The 20,227-nt window shown below is 37.9% G+C and overlaps 3 protein-coding genes across 6 annotated transcripts; all 3 read left to right on the top strand.

The window, feature by feature from the left end:
• Window positions 1-621: 621 nt before the first annotated feature.
• On the top strand, window positions 622-4,460 carry LOC146476313 (adenosine receptor A2b-like). 2 transcript variants are annotated; one of them, XM_085114661.1, is made up of 3 exons: window positions 677-736; window positions 1,840-1,983; window positions 2,604-4,460. In XM_085114661.1, the coding sequence occupies exon 3, from the start codon at window positions 2,641-2,643 to the stop codon at window positions 3,598-3,600; it is 960 nt and encodes a 319-aa protein (XP_084970787.1). In that variant the 5' UTR covers window positions 677-736; window positions 1,840-1,983; window positions 2,604-2,640; the 3' UTR covers window positions 3,601-4,460. The 2 variants fall into 2 exon arrangements, with proteins under 2 accessions (XP_084970786.1, XP_084970787.1); XM_085114660.1 differs by lacking the exon at window positions 1,840-1,983 and having other exon boundaries at window positions 622-736.
• Window positions 4,461-4,658: 198 nt separating this feature from the next.
• Window positions 4,659-15,032, top strand: LOC146476312 (solute carrier family 35 member H1-like). Of its 2 annotated transcripts, XR_014865684.1 has the most exons (11): window positions 4,659-5,037; window positions 5,595-5,745; window positions 6,260-6,323; window positions 7,504-7,576; window positions 8,506-8,601; window positions 8,971-9,043; window positions 10,074-10,157; window positions 10,637-10,812; window positions 11,526-11,649; window positions 12,369-13,607; window positions 13,738-15,032. XR_014865684.1 is itself a non-coding variant. In XM_085114870.1 (10 exons), exons 1-10 carry the CDS (start codon window positions 4,918-4,920, stop codon window positions 12,512-12,514), a joined length of 1,107 nt encoding a protein of 368 aa, XP_084970996.1. In that variant the 5' UTR covers window positions 4,659-4,917; the 3' UTR covers window positions 12,515-15,032. The 2 variants fall into 2 exon arrangements, 1 of the variants encoding a protein (XP_084970996.1); XM_085114870.1 differs by having other exon boundaries at window positions 12,369-15,032.
• Window positions 15,033-15,269: 237 nt separating this feature from the next.
• Window positions 15,270-18,984, top strand: LOC146476311 (bile acid-CoA:amino acid N-acyltransferase-like). 2 transcript variants are annotated; one of them, XR_014865638.1, is made up of 3 exons: window positions 15,270-15,966; window positions 16,768-18,161; window positions 18,280-18,984. XR_014865638.1 is itself a non-coding variant. In XM_085114659.1 (2 exons), exons 1-2 carry the CDS (start codon window positions 15,384-15,386, stop codon window positions 17,568-17,570), a joined length of 1,386 nt encoding a protein of 461 aa, XP_084970785.1. In that variant the 5' UTR covers window positions 15,270-15,383; the 3' UTR covers window positions 17,571-18,202. The 2 variants fall into 2 exon arrangements, 1 of the variants encoding a protein (XP_084970785.1); XM_085114659.1 differs by lacking the exon at window positions 18,280-18,984 and having other exon boundaries at window positions 16,768-18,202.
• Window positions 18,985-20,227: the final 1,243 nt, after the last annotated feature.

The raw sequence follows: 20,227 nt of genomic DNA, 5'->3' as shown, positions 1-20,227 counted from the left end.
TACGTACTTATATTGATTCGAGACAAGTTCAATATCAAAGCTCTTTTGAAATTTAAAAAAATACCAAAAGGCTTAACAAGGAGATTATTTTGCTTACTGAAAAAGTCGTTGGCCTTCAAATTTAACCTACGTAAACAAAATACGAGGTGATGTACGAGCCGCTTGCGTAAACGTTTAAGTTGAGTGCTCTTCGCACGTTTTATTACGCTTGCGTAAGAGCTCACACGTCACCTTTAATTTTTGTCCGTAGGTACGTAAAATTTACGTGATAGGAGAAATTCAACTTATAAAGGCATTCGACAGAGATTTTACAACCGCGATATGGGAAGCCTGGTACGGAACACCAGGCTTGCGAAACGAGTCAGTCGTGGTAATTTCGAGTTTTAAACCGATTCCTGCTTTTAGATAATGGGTTGATTCACGCTCTGCACACGAGGAAAGATTTAACTAACGATGTAATGCAGACGAAGTTACTTGATACATGACGCAGATTTAATATTGCCACCTGCTAATTTATACGAGATGGAAGTTAATTTTTCATTTTCATTTTCATTTACATTTTCATTAGTATTATTATAAGTATCGTCAGTTAGCTTTCAAAGTTTTGATGTATTCTTGATACTAATATTATTCAAGACACGTTCAATATGAACATCGAAAAGGTTTAAAGTTAAGTCGGCTATTCTCTGATTCAGCTAACCACGAACTGTTGCCTTGAATATATGTTGTACTAACGGTGAGTTTAACTGAACAAACTAATTTTTAAAACCCGTTTTACTCAGTTTAGTATTATTAAGTCGAATAGGTATTAGGGTTTTGCTACAACACATGCAATAGGATATTTTTTCGAGCTTAAATCCAATTTTTAAAAAAATCCATAGGAACAATTGGAGCAATGCTTAAAGATCGTATTTCAAACTAAGAATAAACAGAATAGGCTGGCCCCATATTTGTCGTTTTAGGTAAATTTGGAAAGGCATCTCAGTTCAAATTTTCGCTTGTACTCAAGAACCATTTTGTATTTTATTAACTCTAAAATTCTGTTATGAATGGTTAGTTAAAGCAATAATTTGTAGCTATACACACAATGCAAAAATGGCTGACGGCTGACATTTTGATATTCTTTTGTCTGCTTTCAAATTAGCCTCACTAGCCTCGTCCAAGGTAAAATATTCTTTTGATAATTGAACTCAAGAACGAGGCTAGTGAGGCCAATTTGAATGTAGACAAAAGAATATTAAAATGGCAGCCATTTTTGCATTGGGTCTATATGTCTTCTTATTTGCAACACGGCTAATCGAACCAGCGTGTCCAGAAAAAGGTTGGCAAACATCTTACTAATTACACGATACGTTGTCGTCTTCCTGCCAACACCCCAGCTGTTTTGGCCATAAAAAAGTGAGCATTTCTTTTTTGGGGGGTAAAATTAGCCACGAGTGTGCACGAAAAGAAAGGAGGCATTTGATCGGAGAATATGTTTTCTCGAGTTTTCGTGAAGCTGGTTTGACCAAGTCTTCAAGTGAACACCTTCGTTATTATTGTGCTGACTTTGTCAACTTTGCTGTCTTTGCATTGAATCGGCACTCATATTTTGGACGCAACTTTTTTTATGGAAGGCTACGCCATTTGTGATAAAAGGATAAATATACAAATGCAGAAAAAACCGTAAATATTCGTAGCAGACCATAATTATGGTGTCAAGATAAGAATGTTGGTTTTATAAAACTGATCTAAATTATATTTATCCATAAATATATTTAAGTTATAAAAATGATTCATATAAAAAACGTTACAAAAAAACCCTGATATATCTTATATCTGGTCACCTGTCATCCCCAGAGAGTATGCATGATTGAAAAACCACAATGGCGAACGGACCTGTTATTTGCTTAAGGCGGTTGGCGCTGTTTTCTATCACTTTGCAGCACTTACACTTGGAAAGATTAAGAGAACCATTCTTTATCAGTTGATGCAACAATAGCGGTATCTAAAACATGCCTGAACACTTGTGAACATGTTCTGGTCATTTTCTTGACACAAAAGATTACCATAGCAACAGTATAACCTGTTCAAAACACTCCTAATTTGACCTTTAAGTGGTTATAACTCAAAAACGAGCACATTGACCTAATTTTTTTTATTACAAAACAGTAATCCGCATGTTTATATTCAAAGTTTTGCAAAGTTTTCCAAAAGTTCTACAAGAAGGGTTCAGGGGCCACCTTTATTTTTTACTGCCTGTTCGCTTTTCTCGGGTGTTTCCAAGTTTAATTTCCTGTATTCATGCATACTCTTGTATTTGCTCAGCCTCGCTTTCATGTTAGAATATATACTTCGACCTCAAATTAGTTTAAATATGGAGTAGATCAAAACTGGATCCAGACTCAGTAATATTTAATGGTCCATTTGGGGCTATCACCGTAAAATCCCACATTTTTTTACCAATTTGAACCACTGACAGGGTAAAACGGTATTACAACACGATATAACTGGACAAATCGCCATTAAGGACCAGCTCTTATATTATAACTTCCATATAGAGTGACCATTACTTCTAATACTAAGATTTATACTGATTGGTTAAATGTCGCGTTGTTTAACAGGGTGTGTTGAAACAAGTTCTTTGAAGCAGTTTAAACAATGGATACCAACAATTCTGTTCATGTCTCGAGCTCGAGCTGTTTTCATCTTCCAGATCCCAATTTTCATCAAGTTTCGCAACGTTTTATTGTGAACTTGATAACAGCCATCATCAACATCGCCACCGCTCCAGTAGCTGTCACAGCAAACACTTTGGTTGCCACGGTCATCTTCAGCTGCTCTCGTCTGCGAACTCCTTCCAATCTGTTGATTGGGTGTTTAGCCGTATCCGATGTTCTTGTTGGTTTAACTGTCCAGCCAGGTTATATAACTTACAGGCTCATGGAAAACGACCTTCGTTCAGTTCCTTGTTTTGTAAGAATAACGTACAATGCTGCGTTCTTCATTTGTTTTGGGGTTTCTTTCATGACATTAAGCGCCGTGAGTTATGAACGATTTGTGGCGGTTCGCTTACGTGTCAGGTACAACGAATTCTTCTCGTCGAGTCGTGTTGTGAAGTATATGCTAGGTATATGGCTCCTGAATCTTGCGCTGACCTGTTTAACATGGGCGAAAATTGAAAAAACAGTGAGAGGCATTCATCTCATTGTTTGGCTGATTTGTCTTTTCCTATCGGGAGCAACGCAGATTGGTATCCTAATTATTGTTCGAGGGCATCGTCAAAGAGTTCAAGTGTTCTTTGAAGCTCGCAAAAATGTACAGACGCAACTAAGAGAAGCTAATCTTGCAAGAAACATATCTGTTATCGTTGGGCTTTATTTGACTTTGAACTTTCCTGTGTTATTTGTATTATTTTATGACGACCTCTTGAAAGTCAATTTACAAACCTACAACTACTACAGTTGGACTGAAACATTAGCTTTTCTTAATTCGTTTACGAATCCTTTCATTTGTTGTTGGAGAAATCGCCAGATCCGGCAAAAAGTCAAAGCTTTGTTAAAGAAAATTCTCTGCTGTACTATTTCAGGTAGTGAGGAGGGAATAACTCAACGTAGATAAAACATCATGAAATCTTACTTTAGTGCCACAGGCAGCAAATACGTTACCTAGGAGACCTTCACTATATATAAATGTGCCGATATTTCAGACATTGAAGGGAATTTTGCATTTTCGAATTAGTACTCGCTTACAAATAAAAATTAGAGACAAGCTATGCTGTCAGGTTAACCCTAAAAGTTTTTGGATTTATTAGGGAGAGGCAGCTATCAACGCAAGGCAATTAATGCGGGTAAGATTTAGAGATGCCTTATATTGCGGGAGGGTGGGAAGGATTTATATTCTGAATTTTATGATGAATCGATTAAAAAAATCTCTTCTAGATGAGACCGAGGGATTTCGAGCAGCGTTCTCATTAAACGGTAATAGTAAGGTCTGCAAGCGTAACGCTATGCAATACAGCACTTATTTCAAGGGTTGAGCCCATTAAAATTTGCTGTAGTATATAAGTTGAAGCTTTGTAGGTTAAGATTGTAATATTATTTACACTTGTGACAACTATTTCTATGATTGTGTTTTTGTGCTGGTTGTATTAAATCAACATAGTACTTCCTTTTATCCTGCATTGCTGAACTGATAAATGCTGTGCAAACATTAATGAAGGTAATAATGGAAATAAATAATTGAATAAAAATTGCGACCGCATTGTAGTCTGGTCGAATCTTCAATACATCAGCCACTAGTACAGACTCCATTAGGCTAGGTCAGTCATATTTTAATTGAGTTATATTAGTCTAGAGCATGCCTGTTTCAGAAAAAAATATTTATTAAAGTTTACCTTTAAGCAACGAATGCCGAACATACGCAGCACTATTTTGTATTTATTGTGTTTTCGAGGTGACCTCTTTAAACAAGGCCGATGGTTTCTTGAGGTCATCTCGTCATATCTTACTGCTAATTTTGTCTTTTATTAATATGTTTAATGGCAAATGAAGGATGAATGATGATAATGATAATGGTGATGATGATATTCGCACTGGAATCGACAAGGTCTCTAATTGCATGCATTGCGGACCTATTTTATGTCTCCTTGGTGGCCAGGCGATGCCAAAGAAGGCTCGCAAGGTTACTAAGCAATATGGTGGTCGTTCGTGATTTTCGTGCGGTGATCAGACACAGAATCTTCCCTCGCTTATAGGAGGCGTGCCGTCTAAAGAAACTTCGATAAAGTGGAAATGAACTCCTCAACATCTCTTGACAGTGCGTTAAAGCACCCAGAATCAAACAGAGTTCCAAAATTCTTCTCATTTAGCCAGCCACGTCACCAGCGCCATTTCTGATACAAGTCACCATTTCTTCGCGTGACCGTCACATCTGCTTATGGCCGGAAAACCGTTCGGTTTCCAGCAGCTGAGAAGAGCCTTCAGGACTCTCGGATATATCCTGTTTATGTACACTTTCTCCATCAGTTTGACATTTTACAATAGATGGCTTCTACAGGTTTGTATACATGTACAGTGGCTCTGATCATACGAGTGACGAACAAAAACGGACGCACGGATTTGTTATGCAGACGGCCCATGGTCCCATAGGGGACGATCACTGAGAACAAAACCAATGCAACCTTGCGGTTCGCATTTGTGATTGAATAAGAATGATGTAAAGTTACATTACTAATGAACAATGGTGGGGAGGGAGGTGGGGGGGGGGGGGGGGCCATTATGGTATACTCAACCCAAGTGTGGATAGGGGTGTATATAACTAAAATTTTGCACCTGTCCCCCACACTTTTTATGACAAATTGAAAAACAGACACTGTTTGTTGTAACAATAGTGCAGTCATATGCAAAATCCATACCCACCCCATGAAAGGTCATTGGAAATTCGTAGGGGGAGGGGGGTCCTAACAGTCAAAAGTTTAGAAGCAAAGCATGAAGCTAAACTGGAATTTCCCGCGTAGATGGGGGGTGGGGGGGGGGGGTTGCAAAACAAAAAAACCTTTGTGGGGAGAGTATGGATGTTTTCTGAAACTGCACGATTTGCTTGTTATTTTTCAGAGATTTCACTACCCCTTGAGTGTGTCGGTGGTGCACTACGCATTGGTGTTTATCATAGCTGCAATCTTGAGATTACTCTGGGAAATAAAGACGAACAAGCAAAGAATAGTTTTGCCTTGGTCTGTGTACATGAAAAGAGTTCTACCCACAGGTAAAAAAGAAATTTGAAATATTTTATTACAGTTCATGAATTGTTCCACTCTTCAATGCTTTGCACTTATACTGTAGATAGGTTAATGGATAGACCGTCCTACGTGTAGGTATATGTAGCTTATTTTACCAATTTTTTTATACGTTACTTGATCTTTACAGTAAAAAAATCTACTTTTCTAGAAAAAGGAAGACTTTTGCAAGTTCGCTGCCAGAGCTTTTCAAAGAAGATCTCCCTAAATACCACAATAATATCACTCTTACACCATAGAAAAGAATCCAAGATAAAACAATGTTCTACTTTTTTTATCATATTTAAGCATGTAATGTACAGTACATGTAAATGCACGCTGATTAAAATAAACCATGAGGTGGCTATACACTGTATCTGTACTCTGGCATGCATCTACAGAAAACTAACAATGGAAAATATTAATTTATTCATTCACACTGAGTACATGTACATATGGTATCTAAATTCTCATTTAATAACATACATGTAACTTTTTTTTCAGCAATGGCGTGTGCTTTGGATATTGGATTTTCCAACTGGAGTTTAATGTTTATCACTGTATCACTGTATGTAATGTTTGATCTGTAATTTTGTATATCCTTAAGGGTGTATCCAGTTCATTCCTTTTTCTGTCTGTATTTTTTGATAGAAATTAAGAACTCCTTGCTCCAAGTTAGCTATCAACTCACTGAAGACATTAACAACAGAGGCAAATAACAGACTAAAATTTAAACTGACTAACTTTTTATCAATAGACCAACAGACATTTGACTGAGGAAAGATGGACAAAAATGCACCAATACAGTCATCACTAGTGTTGTACAGTCTTTTGTCAGTCAATAACATATAGGTCCCGTTCAAACTAGGTGCCCATTCCCAGTTCTTGGGCATGCGGCACTAGTCTGAACATAGCTTTTTGTTGGTGCCTGAGCATGGGCACTACCTCCAAGAACAGTACTTGGGCACCATTCCTGGGCTCAGGCTGGTCTGAACAAGATTTTTCCTACGAACCTAGTTTAATGGCCTTACCTCCCACGAGTCTTCTGTAGCTCAGTGGTAGAGCATCCAAACTAGTAATCGGAAGGTCTTAGGTTCAACTCCTGATAGGAGCACTTGGATTTTTTTCTGAGTATGCCTGTTTCTTTTTTAAAACTGATTAATACATCATTCTCAAGATTTTGTCAGTTCCCACACTTTTTCCTCATGCCTCCCTACGATACAGTAAACAAAATGGCGGGCGCTTACATGTAATTGATGAATGAGAACGTTATTGTTCCTTGGGCATCAAGGAGTATGAAAAACGTCCTTTTTCAGTGCCTGTCACAGGACCTTAGTATGGCACCTGGTCTGAACAGGGCCATAGACGACCAATACCATCATGACTTTATTGACCAATGAGGTCAATTACCAGACACTTAATACATATTGTGCTATGAAATAAAGATACACAATAATTTTTCACTTGTACATGATTGTAGCTTATAGTCAGCTACAAGTACATGTAGGAGAAGTCAAACATCAGGCCTGACACAAGTCTGTGACATTGTAGCTTGGTTGATGGATGATGATGATGATAATTATGTAGAATAGGCTGACCTGCTGAAAACATTTTCAGCTAGAGAATTGATCAAAACCCAAATTCATGAGTGGAAAGAAATGTTAAGGAATATGTTTTTTAATTATAGGGCCTTATTTGTTTGAATTATAATACTTTCAGTTGATAATAATTTTCTGTTTCTTGTTTAGGTATACAATGACAAAATCTACAAGCATCATTTTCATCCTGATGTTTGCTCTTGTTTTTGGTTTGGAGCAATGGGTGAGTAGCAGAGTAAGCTGGAGGATGGGAATCATGTTTGATGGTCAGAGTTGTTTTTAAGTTCAGTACCATAACACCAAAACAAGAGTAAATGATCGATGAAATCACAAAACAAAAGACATACACCTGTAAACAACACATTGAACCAATTCTGGCCCCTCCTTTCTGTAACTCATGGTGTGGAGTTGTGTGACGGAGTGAAGGGGCCAGGGTTGGATGTACGCTGTATGTACAAATAGTGTCAAGTGTAAAAAAAATACATGATGGCAATTGCAAGCTTTAATGGTTCATAAATATTGGTTGACAGATTGATACAGGTTTTTGTTATCAATCACAGCATTGTAATTGTTAAAGCAAAACTAGTTACTTTTGACACTCAACTAAAGACTGCTCTTACTAGCAATCATAACACAGAAGCACAATGCACTCTCGTGGCTTAAAAAAGCATCACAGTTGCTTACTTATACAACCACAGACTTGATTTTGCAAATTTAAACTTGTCAAATGATACTGGACATATATTTATTTTTAGGTGTTGGAAGAAATGGTTTTTATTAAAGTAATGGCAATCTTTACAAATGTACATATTAAATTCTGGTCAGTCAGTATTGTACATGAAAAACAAACTGGTCAGTGAAATCATCCCTCATCCATCAGCCCTCCATCCATTACACAAGGTCGAATCTGTGTGGAGAACATAAAACAAAATGAGCCGAACAGCAACAAGATATTTATTTGTTTTGTTTACTAACTGCATGAAAAAAATATGCTTTTCATTTATGCAATTTGTAAAGTATTCCAGTAAGGGTTTTCTGGTAGATCTACAGTTATTGATACATTAACATAACATAGAAATTGTTTGAGGTGTTGGACCCCAATAAATGTCAGATTTTACTCACACTTCTGCTTGACATGTGTTTGTTTCACAGAACTTTTCACTTGTGGCCATCATCTTGCTAATTGCCAGTGGATTGTTTCTCTTCACTTTTGAGTCCACAGAGTTCAGTGCTGAAGGCTTTGTTCTTGTAAGTTTACAACTGCTCCTGCTTTCCTGCTCATTCTTACATTAATTTTTGAAGGGCTGAGAGCACACATTATTTTGTAACCAGTGTAAATGGCTCTCTAGATCGTTTTTGTTTTGTTGTTGCTATTGCTGTTGCTGTTTTAGCTCAAATTCACTGGACTTTTTGCATGTGGCCTTGACTTCCTTCAGGAAATGTTTCTCCAAATTATGTTTTTTCTCCTGCTTTGCATTTTTTTGGTGATAACAATGGAAATATTGCTCATAATCATAGCTTTTTATTGCAAGTGAAGCTCAAAGCAGCGGATAAAACATTGGAGCCACATTTCTTCAAGACAAAAAAAACTTTTCATCTCTGTTACTTTATAACTAGGCTCTAACTGCATCAGGACTGAGTGGTTTACGCTGGACATTAGCACAGATTTTGACACAAAAACAAGAGCTAGGTAAGATATATTAAGCATGTGAAATTTTCTAGCACAGGTACACGTAAGCTACTTTTCTTAAGAATGGGGCTACCTGTGCACAGTGTTTACCACATACACTGTAGATCAGCCACCTTCACACTGTCGAAGTCATGATTTGAATGCGTTGCAAGAAAATCAAAAAGTTATTACAAGTTTTGGAACAAAGTTCATGACTGTACAGGCTTGTGTTGTCTTTCCAGGAATGGCTGCAGGTGCACATGTGATTTTCATGGTGCATTTATTTTGAAGTCCATCCTAGGACAGGTCCAATGCTCAAGTTCAATTCATTTCCTAATAGGCCATTTTCATGATGGCGTCATTTTACTACAACTACCAGAATTCATTTCATTTTCCTTTTCAAATTGTAATCCCAGTGGACAGCAAAGAACAATAGCTCTAATTAGCATGAGAAAACAAAAACCAGAAGGATTCTGGTAGTTGTAGTAAAATGACGCCATAGTGAAAATGTCATGTCCTATTCTCCCCATGGATTAAGCATTCATTTGACAATCTTTTTCTTCCTCCTGGTCTTTCCCTGAAACATTTTAAAATCTGACATGACATCTGGCGACATTTAGTGTACCTTAGCAAGTTATAGTACTTGTCAATATATTCTCTTGCTATTCAATAGTTTTGATTTGATCATTTTGTACATACCATAAATTATTTCAGGGATTGAGTGCCCATCTGCAATTAATCAGAATAATAAAGCACTCACTTGGTATCATGAAACTGAAAAGAAAGCTAGGAACAGTACAGGATGCCAGAGAAAGTTGAGCACAAATTATCCTCTTTTACTGCCAAGGACAGTAAAATAATAAATTGTCTAGAACAGTTATTGAACCCATAGTTAATTTATAATGTTGGAAATTGAATACTTCTAAAATATTTGAATGCCACCCAGGGTACTTGTTTAAAGAAATAAGGATTATTATTGTAACAGTAATTTTCAATTACTTTGGTCTTACTATTGCTTATGATTAAATACATTCAATCAACAATTTTACAGGTCTTCATAATCCGCTTGACACACTTTATCACCTTCAGCCATTCATGACTTTGACATTAATTCCCTTGGCATTTTACATTGAAGGTGGGTTTCATGTTTTTTACTTTTTGAGGTTTTAAGGATAATGACATTACTATGATTTACAAATTATTGCTGTCTTTCTACCAGTAATTATCAAAAGCTATAACAAGTTAAGATTTTTGTTTAGATCTCACACAATTTCATTTTATATGAAAGAGCTAGTTTATTTATACTACAGTAGATGCAAAACATTCTGCCATGAAACTAAGGCCCTGGTGTGCATAAAATATCTTTCTCAAAACTACTGAAAACATTCCGGGCCTGAAAAACAATTTTAGCTGCGCAATGTTTACTACCAGAAGTAAGGTTAAAAAGTTAAACATTGAAAACTTCATCATATTAAAAAAAAAAAACACCTTGAGCTAGTTTGTATCATTCAAAAGCTACCACCAATCAAAAGAAAATGCGCGAGAAAATACTTTTTGGGCACGAAAATAGATTGATTGATCATTCATGTCACACTTGTGTGTTGTTTGTTCCAGGACAAAGTTTAGCTGTCTCCCCAAAGCTCTTCAATGCACCTGATAGTTCTACTCTCTGGGTGACTGTCTCCATGGTGATGTTTGGCTGTTTCTTAGCCTTCATGATCAGTGTTGCTGAATTCCTGCTGCTCTCACACACATCAAGTTTAACACTCTCAATATCTGGAATATTTAAGGTGTGCTCATTAATTTCATTAGTGTATTTTTTCTAAATCCTGATGTCCATAATTTACTTTTTGCACTACTGTATTTAAACAGTAAATTACAGTGTAGTGTTTCTGTCAAAGAACTATCAGCTGATAAGTTGCCTGCAGAAATATTACAACAAATTATTAGATGAAAACTTCTTCATCACTGAAGTTCTCCTGAAAAAAAGTCAGTGAAACTGAAGGGGTGCATGAAATAAGGCCCTCAGTGACTTTTTATGTAAAGTCAAGTTCTCCTTTCATTTTTAACAAGCAAATACAAGGCAATTTGGAAGGAGAATCTAGCAATTTATCAGAAGTCACTAAGGGGTTTTTTCCAAGCACCCCTTCAACTGTTATTTTGAATTTACAGCTCACCACGAAGAACTGTGGTGAGCTGTAATCTAAAAGTACTTTCCATTCGCCAGAACTGGCAATCAGATTGGTCAGTGTGTAAATTGAATGCACCATTTTGAAGGGATGGTGCGGCAAAATCTTGGAAAATAATCACTCGGAAAATAGTACGCACTATTTTGAAGAAATTCCAAGGACTAGGTTGAAGCACATCCTTAAAATAATATTGGTACATTCCGTTTATGACCTAAACAGTCTGACTGGCCAGTTCTGGCCAATAGAAAGCACCCTAAGGATATGGTTGAATCTTTTGTAATGAGGTCTGTTTTTTTGTTGTTTTTTTTTCTTAGGAAATTTGTACCTTGTCTCTTGCCACTGAATTTGCTGGAGATAAAATGACAACTGTCAACTTTTTTGGTCTGGTGCTGTGTCTGATTGGAATAAGTGTCCATGTGGTCACCAAGGCAACAAAAGGTGAGTGACAGTTGCTATGGTGAACTAGTTGAACATTGCCTGCTGATGTTGACATACATGTAGTGTGAAACCTTTTTAACATAATAATAGCCTTAATTAGTTAATTGTCAATGTACACTTAGAATTACAACAGTGCTAATTGGGGACACTTAGTTGGAGTAGTTTTCAGTAATGAGTGTTGATTGCTTGGCAAAGCTTGTGCTGCTTTTTCTACCAATGAGAAGCAAAGCCTAAACCAATCATGACTGGTCACACTCATTTTCCTGTGCTTGGTGCCTGGTACATGTTTTTGCTTCGAGTTCTGATTGGTTATGTTTGTTGTGATTAGCCAAAGTAATTACTTTGATTTTGGACTTAACACTTAACTAAAAACTGCTGTAACCAGAGAAAATTAATGGGACATGAATATTTCTAATATGGAAATCCTTACTGGTAGGAGGATGATATGTTGGTGCAAACATGGCCTTGATTTGAAAACAGGACTATATGTACCATCAAACAAATAATAATCAATATGAGTGGTCAGAGAGGCAGTTCTCTAACTTAGGCCTGCCCTCTGCATTACAAGGGGTCTAGCCACTAGGCCATTGATTAGGTGGTTAATAATATTGTCCAAAATCTCCTACAGTAACTTGCTCTATTTAAACCTTCTGTGTGCAATATCTCTGTTTAAGTGATCAAACATGCCCTTCCCTCTGACAATATTGTCTCCTTTTCAGATGTAGAGAGTTCAAAGATAAATGAAGACAAGATGGCAGAGCTGAAGAATGGCGGTATTGAATTAAAGGAGTTGTTACCAGGCAACACAGCAGCAAGTGATGATGAAGATGAAGAATTTGAATTAAACGTGCATGGCCAGAGATGACATCTGTTTTTATTTATTCTTCCAATGACTGGCAGTTTTTCCAACTGAGTTGCAAATTAAAAGTATTAGTTGTTAAAATTATCAATTTTTAAAAAATTACAGTTACTGTTGTTTTCAAAAGATGCCAAATAGACTGTGGGTATCTGCTTGTTGGCTGAAAGGGAAATGATAGAGACGCTATAATCCATTGGATGCGTGAGTGTTGTACTCCCCTGTATTTTTTAAGCTTTTTGTGTATGTGCGAAAGGGTGTGGATTTGGTCTGTAAAGGGGTGTGGACTTTGGCCATTTTGGTCACTTGACTCTTCTCAATCATATTATGATGTAGAATTTGGACTTTCAAATTACAGAGAGGCAGTCATTAAATTATTAAATAAATTCACTATAAATGCACTATGCATATACACATACGTCCCTGCAGTAATGTAATACCAGATACAGAGTTGTTTATTTATACATATGTACATTGTGGATCTTAGGAAATATACATGTGCCCTTTTTAATTAAACCAGACGGGTTGAAAAGAGTAGAAAATCTTGATCAACCTAACTGGTGTCCCAGTATTATTTCAAGTGAAATTACATAAATTAATTACAGGGCGAGGTTGAGTAGGGGTAATTTGGCTTGAGTTGCAAATTTAATGTAATTAATAAGTTAATGTAACCGGGAGATTGTACTTGAGATGATGTTAAGATCAGTAGTTTTGCCATGTTTGGTTGTTCTTAGTTGGAAAGTGACAGTTATTATAATGAAGAGAACAAGACTTTTAAATTTGAAAGACATGTTTCGGCAACTCCTGTCTTGTTCTCTTTATTAAGATTGTTACAAAATTGCTGCTTTTAGATCCTTTTGACAGTTATTATCCTTTAATTATGGGTCAAATCATACATCAAAGTCTTTTGCAATGAGACAGCATCCCCAAATCCTTACAAAATTGTTTATTTTTTTCTCATTTTATGGTATGGTGGTTCACTGTTCAGAAACCAACACAAAATCACTACATTTGCCAATCTTCAAGAATATCTCAAAAAGGAGATGCACAATTTTAGAGTTTGTATGTATTTGGGTAAAGCTATCTCATAGCATTACCCAAAGCTATAGTACAAAAAGCCTGTTCCAGGCTCCAAGAGAGACCTGCAAAGAGGAGGGGGAGGGGACGAAAATGAGGGGGGACTGAGTCCCCTCGCCTTCTCCTTCGAGCGTCTCTCTAGGAGCCTGGAACAGGCTATAGTGTAATGGCTTTTGAACCACCTTGTTTCAAAGCTCATAACTTTGCCACTATATGCTAAACATCACCAAACCTGGCAGAATTATTAATCTTGACTTGATTGCTCATGTGGTGATGTTGCTTTATCAATGAGATTTGCAACTTGACCCAGTCTCGGACTTTTCAACCTCAAAACAGCCTACGCCTGTAAAGCTTGTAAAATATATAAAAAATGGAAATGCCTTGTTTATAGTGGAGGTGCACTTAGCTATACAAAGCTAGTTTTTAGGTATTTCACTCAAATGACAAGGAAACAAATTTTCCTTCAAATTCAACAGAACAGGTTAGAAATCCCAGCTGGCTGGAGGCAAACCAGTTGGCTATTTGCAAGTGCAGCTGGAGTTGAACTCTGGGCTACTGAGAACAGCACTTATCAGCACTGAGACACACGTATCATCCCCGTGGTATGGCCAATACCATACGCATGCGCACAACCATATCACCCGGGCAGTGGCAGCCATGGACAGCTGTTTCGCCCTTGTTGGGGCTCATCAGCATGGCATAGCCGTCGGGTCAAGAAGCGGGAGTAAACCCGTGCATCGAGACCCTTTTCTGCCGAGGCGAGTGCACAGCACTCCTTTAAGCGCCAGCTCCACCGTAGGCGAGTGGTAGCTGTTGGTTGGGAACCGCAAAACAGTTCTCCCACGGCAATGGTCTCAATGCGCGGGTTTACTCCCGCTTCTTGACCCGACGGCTATGCCATGCTGATGAGCCCCAACAAGGGCGAAACAGCTGTCCATGGCTGCCACTGCCCGGGTGATATGGTTGTGCGCATGCGTACGGTATTGGCCATACCACGGGGATGGTACGTGTGTCTCAGTGCTGATAAGTGTTGTTTACTGAGAACAGCTCCAGCAAGCAGCTAAAGAAGGAGTTGAACCAAGGACCTCCGGATTACAAATCCTGTGCCCTAATTACTCTGCTATGTTGTTATAAAGTAAAAGCTTCCAAATAAAGTAAAATTTACCTTTAAATGCCAGAAAGAAAGTATTTTAATATATAAAATTGTAGGGAACTGGGTATTATTATATTTTTGAAATTGCTGTACAAAATGACCAAAAGACCTATACAAATTTGGGGAGTGAACCTGCTTTAAAAATGGCGAAGTGAAAATATTGGAGAACAAATAAATCAAAGTTATACTTGGTAATTGATCTTCGTTTCCAGGTCTGTAAATCAGTTGTTGGGGAATGGGGGATAGAAAATTATTATAAATTGGAAATAAAAAAATGGTGAACAATTTACACAGTTTTACATTTTTTTCAATCTCTTGTTGTTGTTGCTGTTGTTTCTTCGCTTACACGTGTTAAAAACATACCCTCCCTCGCAGACGCTCTTTTGTCTCGTCACGTAATCTTTCTGTAGTCTCCTTGGGGTGGAAAGATTCCGTGACGAGCCAAAATAGGACAAAGAGCGTCTGCGAGACCGTCTACAAGGGAGGGGCCGAGGGAGGCACGCAATGCGTCACGCAATCTTTAATTAAAATTTATTTGCTTTGCATTCAGGTTTTTTATGTGCACGGATCTGTGAATGGTTCAAGCGTAGCTCTTTTGGTTTTGATACATGCCAAGTTCATCCAACTTCATCGCAAGAAAAACAAAAAATGTATAACTTTTATAGCAGACTTTTTTATTTCACCCGAAAGCCATTCATCGTACATGTACTATCTACGTTCAGAATGAGCTGCAAAATGGCGAGCCAGTCGGCTATTTCTGTAGAACCGAAGTCTGGTCTTGTTGACGACAAAGTAAAAATTCTTGTAGCCGGACTTCAACCAAAACAGAATGTTACACTACAAGCAAGAATAGCGGGCGAAAAAGGCGAAGTGTTTGAGTCTTACGCGCACTATATCGCTGATAAAGATGGCGGAGTTGATGTTAGCTGTGACTCATCCTTGGGAGGATTTTATCGCGGAGTTGAACCCATGGGATTGCTATGGAGCATGAAACCAGTACCAGGACAGAGAAAAGGACTTCGGTTGAGTAAAAGAGATGTCACCAAACCGTTTGAGGTCGAGCTAAAATGCTTTGATAATCATATCTCTGCAAACGAGGATTCACAGCCGCCTTTGTCGAGCGTGACATTTGAACAGTGGTACATGGCAAATGGAGTGAAAAGGATTGTTGTGAATGATCAACGATTCAGTGGAACATTGTTCATTCCGCCGGGAGATGGACCTTTTCCAGGTTTGGTTAAATTCCTGTAATTTAAAATACTCGAATCCTTGAATTCGTGCTCGGTTGCCCAGAAAAAAATGGTAAATTGATCCGTTGCGTCATGAAATTTTAATGGCATTTGAAGATTGCGTGACACAGGTTGACCGGTGACTGTGTATCCGCGCCTTGTTTTCATTCAGTATTCCAAAAGGCTAACCAACTCACTTTACATCCTTTGAATGAATTTTCCATATTGTTTAAACAGAACTTGTTTGTGAAATGAGGTTGAAAACATTAACTCATCAACAGACTAGGGTGGAATGTTCCCAAGGAGGGGGGGGGGGGGGGGGGGGAACTCCCATATGAGACAGATGGGGATGCTCGTCGTCTCGCTTAGGGGTGTAAATTTTGGATTTTGGTCTCGCTTAGGGTGTTCCGGGCAAAGCACCGATATTTTAAGCCGTCAAGGTCTCGTTTAGGGTTTCCTTGAAGAAACACAGAATATTTACGCAAAGAGAAACAGAAGTCAAATTTTCTTTTTAACTTGTTTTGTTTACCGCATTAGGGGTCAAAATTTGCTTCAGCCACACCCAGATTGGTCTCCTTTAGGGGTCACAAAAAGCTTCAGCCACGCCCAGATGGTCTCCTTTAGGGGTCAAATTCAAAATTTCCGACGAGCATCCCCGTCTGTTCCATATGGGAGTCTCCCCCCCCCCCCCGGGGAAATGTTGTCTTGGATTGGACAAAAGCCAAGAAAATATTACCCCCAAGAAAGGTTGCTCACAGGCTAAGAAAATGTCATCATTTTGCTGTAATGTGTTTTCGTTGTAGGTTTGATAGAGTTAAGAGGTGGAACTGCAGGCATAAAGGAAAACAAGACGTCACTGTTTGCTTCACGTGGATTTGTAACCCTTAATCTGGCCTACATTCCTCCGGGTGACTCTGGAGTGTTGCCACCACATTTTGAGCTGGAATATTTTGAAGAAGCAGCTGATTGGCTCTGCAAACATCCCAAGGTTTTACCAGGTGGCATTGGAGTGCATGGGAACTGTTTAGGGTCCTGGATTGCACTGCTGTTAGCGGGCTTTAGAAGTGACATTGTTAAAGCTGTTGTTGCAGTTTCTCCGCAGTCATTTGCCAATCTTTCCTCCTTTAAATATCAAGGAAAAGTATCAGCGAAACTTCCCAGTGATTACAGCAAACTAATCATGACAGAAGATGGTGTCATTGTCCGACATGCGCGTCCTAAAGTGGCAGAAGATAATGTATCAAATTCTAAATTCTCTGCAATAATTCCTTCTGAGAATATTTCCTGTGCTGTCTTGCTTATTTATGGTACTGGTGATCTTAACATGTCATCTGACTTTAATGCCAAACAGGTGTATGAGCGAATGAGCAGGAATGGCAAAGGTCATCTATGCTCTATTTTGTGTTATCCTGGTGCCGGTCATCTGATTGAGCCTCCTTATACTCCTCTTTGTTATTCGTCATTTGATCCTGTCGCTAGAGACAATTATGGGAATCCTTATATGGTCTGGGGAGGGGAGGTAGAAGCACATGCGCAAGCACAAGAGGATGCTTGGCGAAAAGTTTTGGAATTTTTACGAAAAAATATTGCACAGTCGATTAATTAAATTTTAGTAATGAATAATCACGTTTTAAGTACAAATTCATCAATTTCTACTTGCGGTGCTTGATGATGAGGATGATTTTGTTGATGTCTCTTCTTTAATATTTGAAATCACTAACTATTGTTAATTAAACTTTATAGTTGCTTTTCTTCTTGTTCTTGTTTTCCCATTTTATTATATATGCGTATATATGTATAATTATGTACATAATTTCTGCTTATTTAATTTTCTCTTATCTGTAGTTGCTTAAAAGAACGAATGCATGTACTTATCTACTTACTAATTTATTCTAATTTTATTCATGTTTGTAATAATTATTAAGTTACACAGCTGCCTCTATTAGCTCTGCTATATGCGGGCTGTGTATTCCTGTAAAAGATATAAATATATTAAGGACGGTGTCTACTAATACCAAAGTATTTTTGTGCTGTTTATGACTATTCAGGAAAAGCAGATCTTAGCAAGGGCTATCGGAATCCAAAAAGAAAATTGGGGGTAACTGCGCATTTTTTAGAGATAATTAAGCGACAGTTATTCTAAAAAGCAGTAAAATACCAAGCAATGTATGGAATTTTTTTTCTAAATTGAAGCTTTGTTCTGAAAAATTACCACAAACAAAAAAGTGTAGTTAGAACTGCATGATTAAGCAACAGTTATTCTAAAAAGCAGTAAAATACCAAGCAATGTATGGAATTTTTTTTCTAAATTGAAGCTTTGTTCTGAAAAATTACCACAAACAAAAAAGTGTAGTTAGAACTGCATGCATTGCATATTTCCACAATCTTATGCAAACTACAGTACAGTAGGTATTGTTTTTGAACTATTTTGAAATACAAGTTTGGTATGTGATATGAAAAAATGGATAACCATTATATATGAGTCTGAGAACAGATGTGGGAATTTTTTATCTTTATTTTTCAGGGATTGTACAACAAAGCAGCACAACACCACCAAAAATTTCCCTGAAACGACTATACCAGGTTTCGGTTCAGAAAACACTTAACAAGCTTCTGAATCCCCACTGTAGTCTTAGCACTGGACATTGATAACATTTCTCAGTTCAGGCAGTATGAAATAAATGAAGATTACCTTTAATTTAAATCATGTTAATTTTTATAAACTCAACAAGTTCCCCTCTTCACTACCACTTTGAAGGAAATTCTGACCACTTGACAAGTAGCAATAGTACATGCTTTTTGAATTTCCCAGTAGAATTAAGCTTATAGAAAATAACACAGACAACACTTAAGCAAAAAATAAATAAATAAATAAATACACAATTTTAATTTGTAATTAACCGAGGCCACAAAAATTAATGCATTTCCTAAAATTAATTTAAATACAATCAATGTCTGATCTCAGTATAATAACAAAAATCTCAAGACGACTCAAACTGAAAATATCAAAGCGATCAATATATATATAAGACTTAAAAATTGAACAAGCTAGTCTCACTTTCATAACTGTTTGTCCTGAATTCAGACCCGTAGCAGAGTCTAGATTCATCGCCGAATTCATTTGGTCTTCTAAGGAAGAAACTCTAGCAACCGGAGCTCGATTTTCGCTGCTGAGATTGAGTGATCGTCGAGGGCTTCTCGAAGTACCACTCTGCGCTAACAGCTCTCAGATTGTCCTCTTCGCGGAGGGTGAAATTCCCGTTGGGGAGTTGCTGGAAAATCGCTTTGCTGTGATAGTGACGAAACCTGCGTTCGATTTTCCCGTTAGCTTTTTAAACGTGCCATAAATTCTGGCCAGGGTCCTCGCACAAGTAAAACAACTGACGCTGGAAAGCTCTTCGTTTCTTAAAAAGCTTGTGACCAAGCGAAGACACAACATCGGCCAACACCAGAGTCTCGTCGCTCGATAACGTCGCGTTACTAAGTTCCTTATTTCGAACGGCGTTGAACAAGGACACCCGGGGAACTTTCGTTCCAAGACACGTCAAATTTTTTTGGCAAAATCTACAGGATTTCGAGGGATGGAAAATCAGTGAAAGGTTCCAGCAATTTCGCATTTTGTCCTGCGAAAACTGAATTCAGAAACTTGATTTTCTGCTGTTTTCAACAATCAGATTTAACCTTTTTATAAAAAAGTAGAATTGCCGGAACCTTTCACTGATTATGGAATCCCAAACCCGGACAACCTTTCGGTGTCCGCGACAGTAATCGAAACCCGCGACAATGAAAAGTTTGACATTTTGACATGTTGATACATTTTGGAAAAAGTGGGCGGCATGAGGTGCTTAGGAAAAACTCTTTTTTCCCTCTTTTTCTCTCCCCCAGTCTCCCCTCGTTTTCGTCCCCTTGCCTCTCCTTCGCGCGTCTCTCTAGGAGCCAGCTGGAAACTGGAACAGGCTACAATTTCGATGTTACCCGAGTGCGGCTTACAAAGGATACAAAGACTACAATGAATTTGGTTCACGTTCGCATGCAACATCTACCGACTGCGGATCTTTGTTATTTTTCTTGTTTTGCAGATTTAACTGATTCTGTAGCCACAGCATTTTCTTGAACAAGCACGTTAATTTACTACTTTGCATTTTTAACTGATGAATTGATAATTGTATAAACTGGATTTATTGCCGCGCCCTCCTTTGCAGAGGTTGTTTGTGTCGGTCCCATTCTCCCAACAACGTCTGAAAAGGAGGCTACCCTGAAAGT

This window comes from Pavona decussata, unplaced genomic scaffold (assembly GCF_977016875.1).
Source record: "Pavona decussata unplaced genomic scaffold, jaPavDecu1.1 SCAFFOLD_78, whole genome shotgun sequence".
NCBI lineage: Eukaryota > Metazoa > Cnidaria > Anthozoa > Scleractinia > Agariciidae > Pavona > Pavona decussata.
The sequence above is the reverse complement of the archived record's forward strand: the minus strand, read 5'-3'. Positions and strand labels throughout refer to the sequence as shown.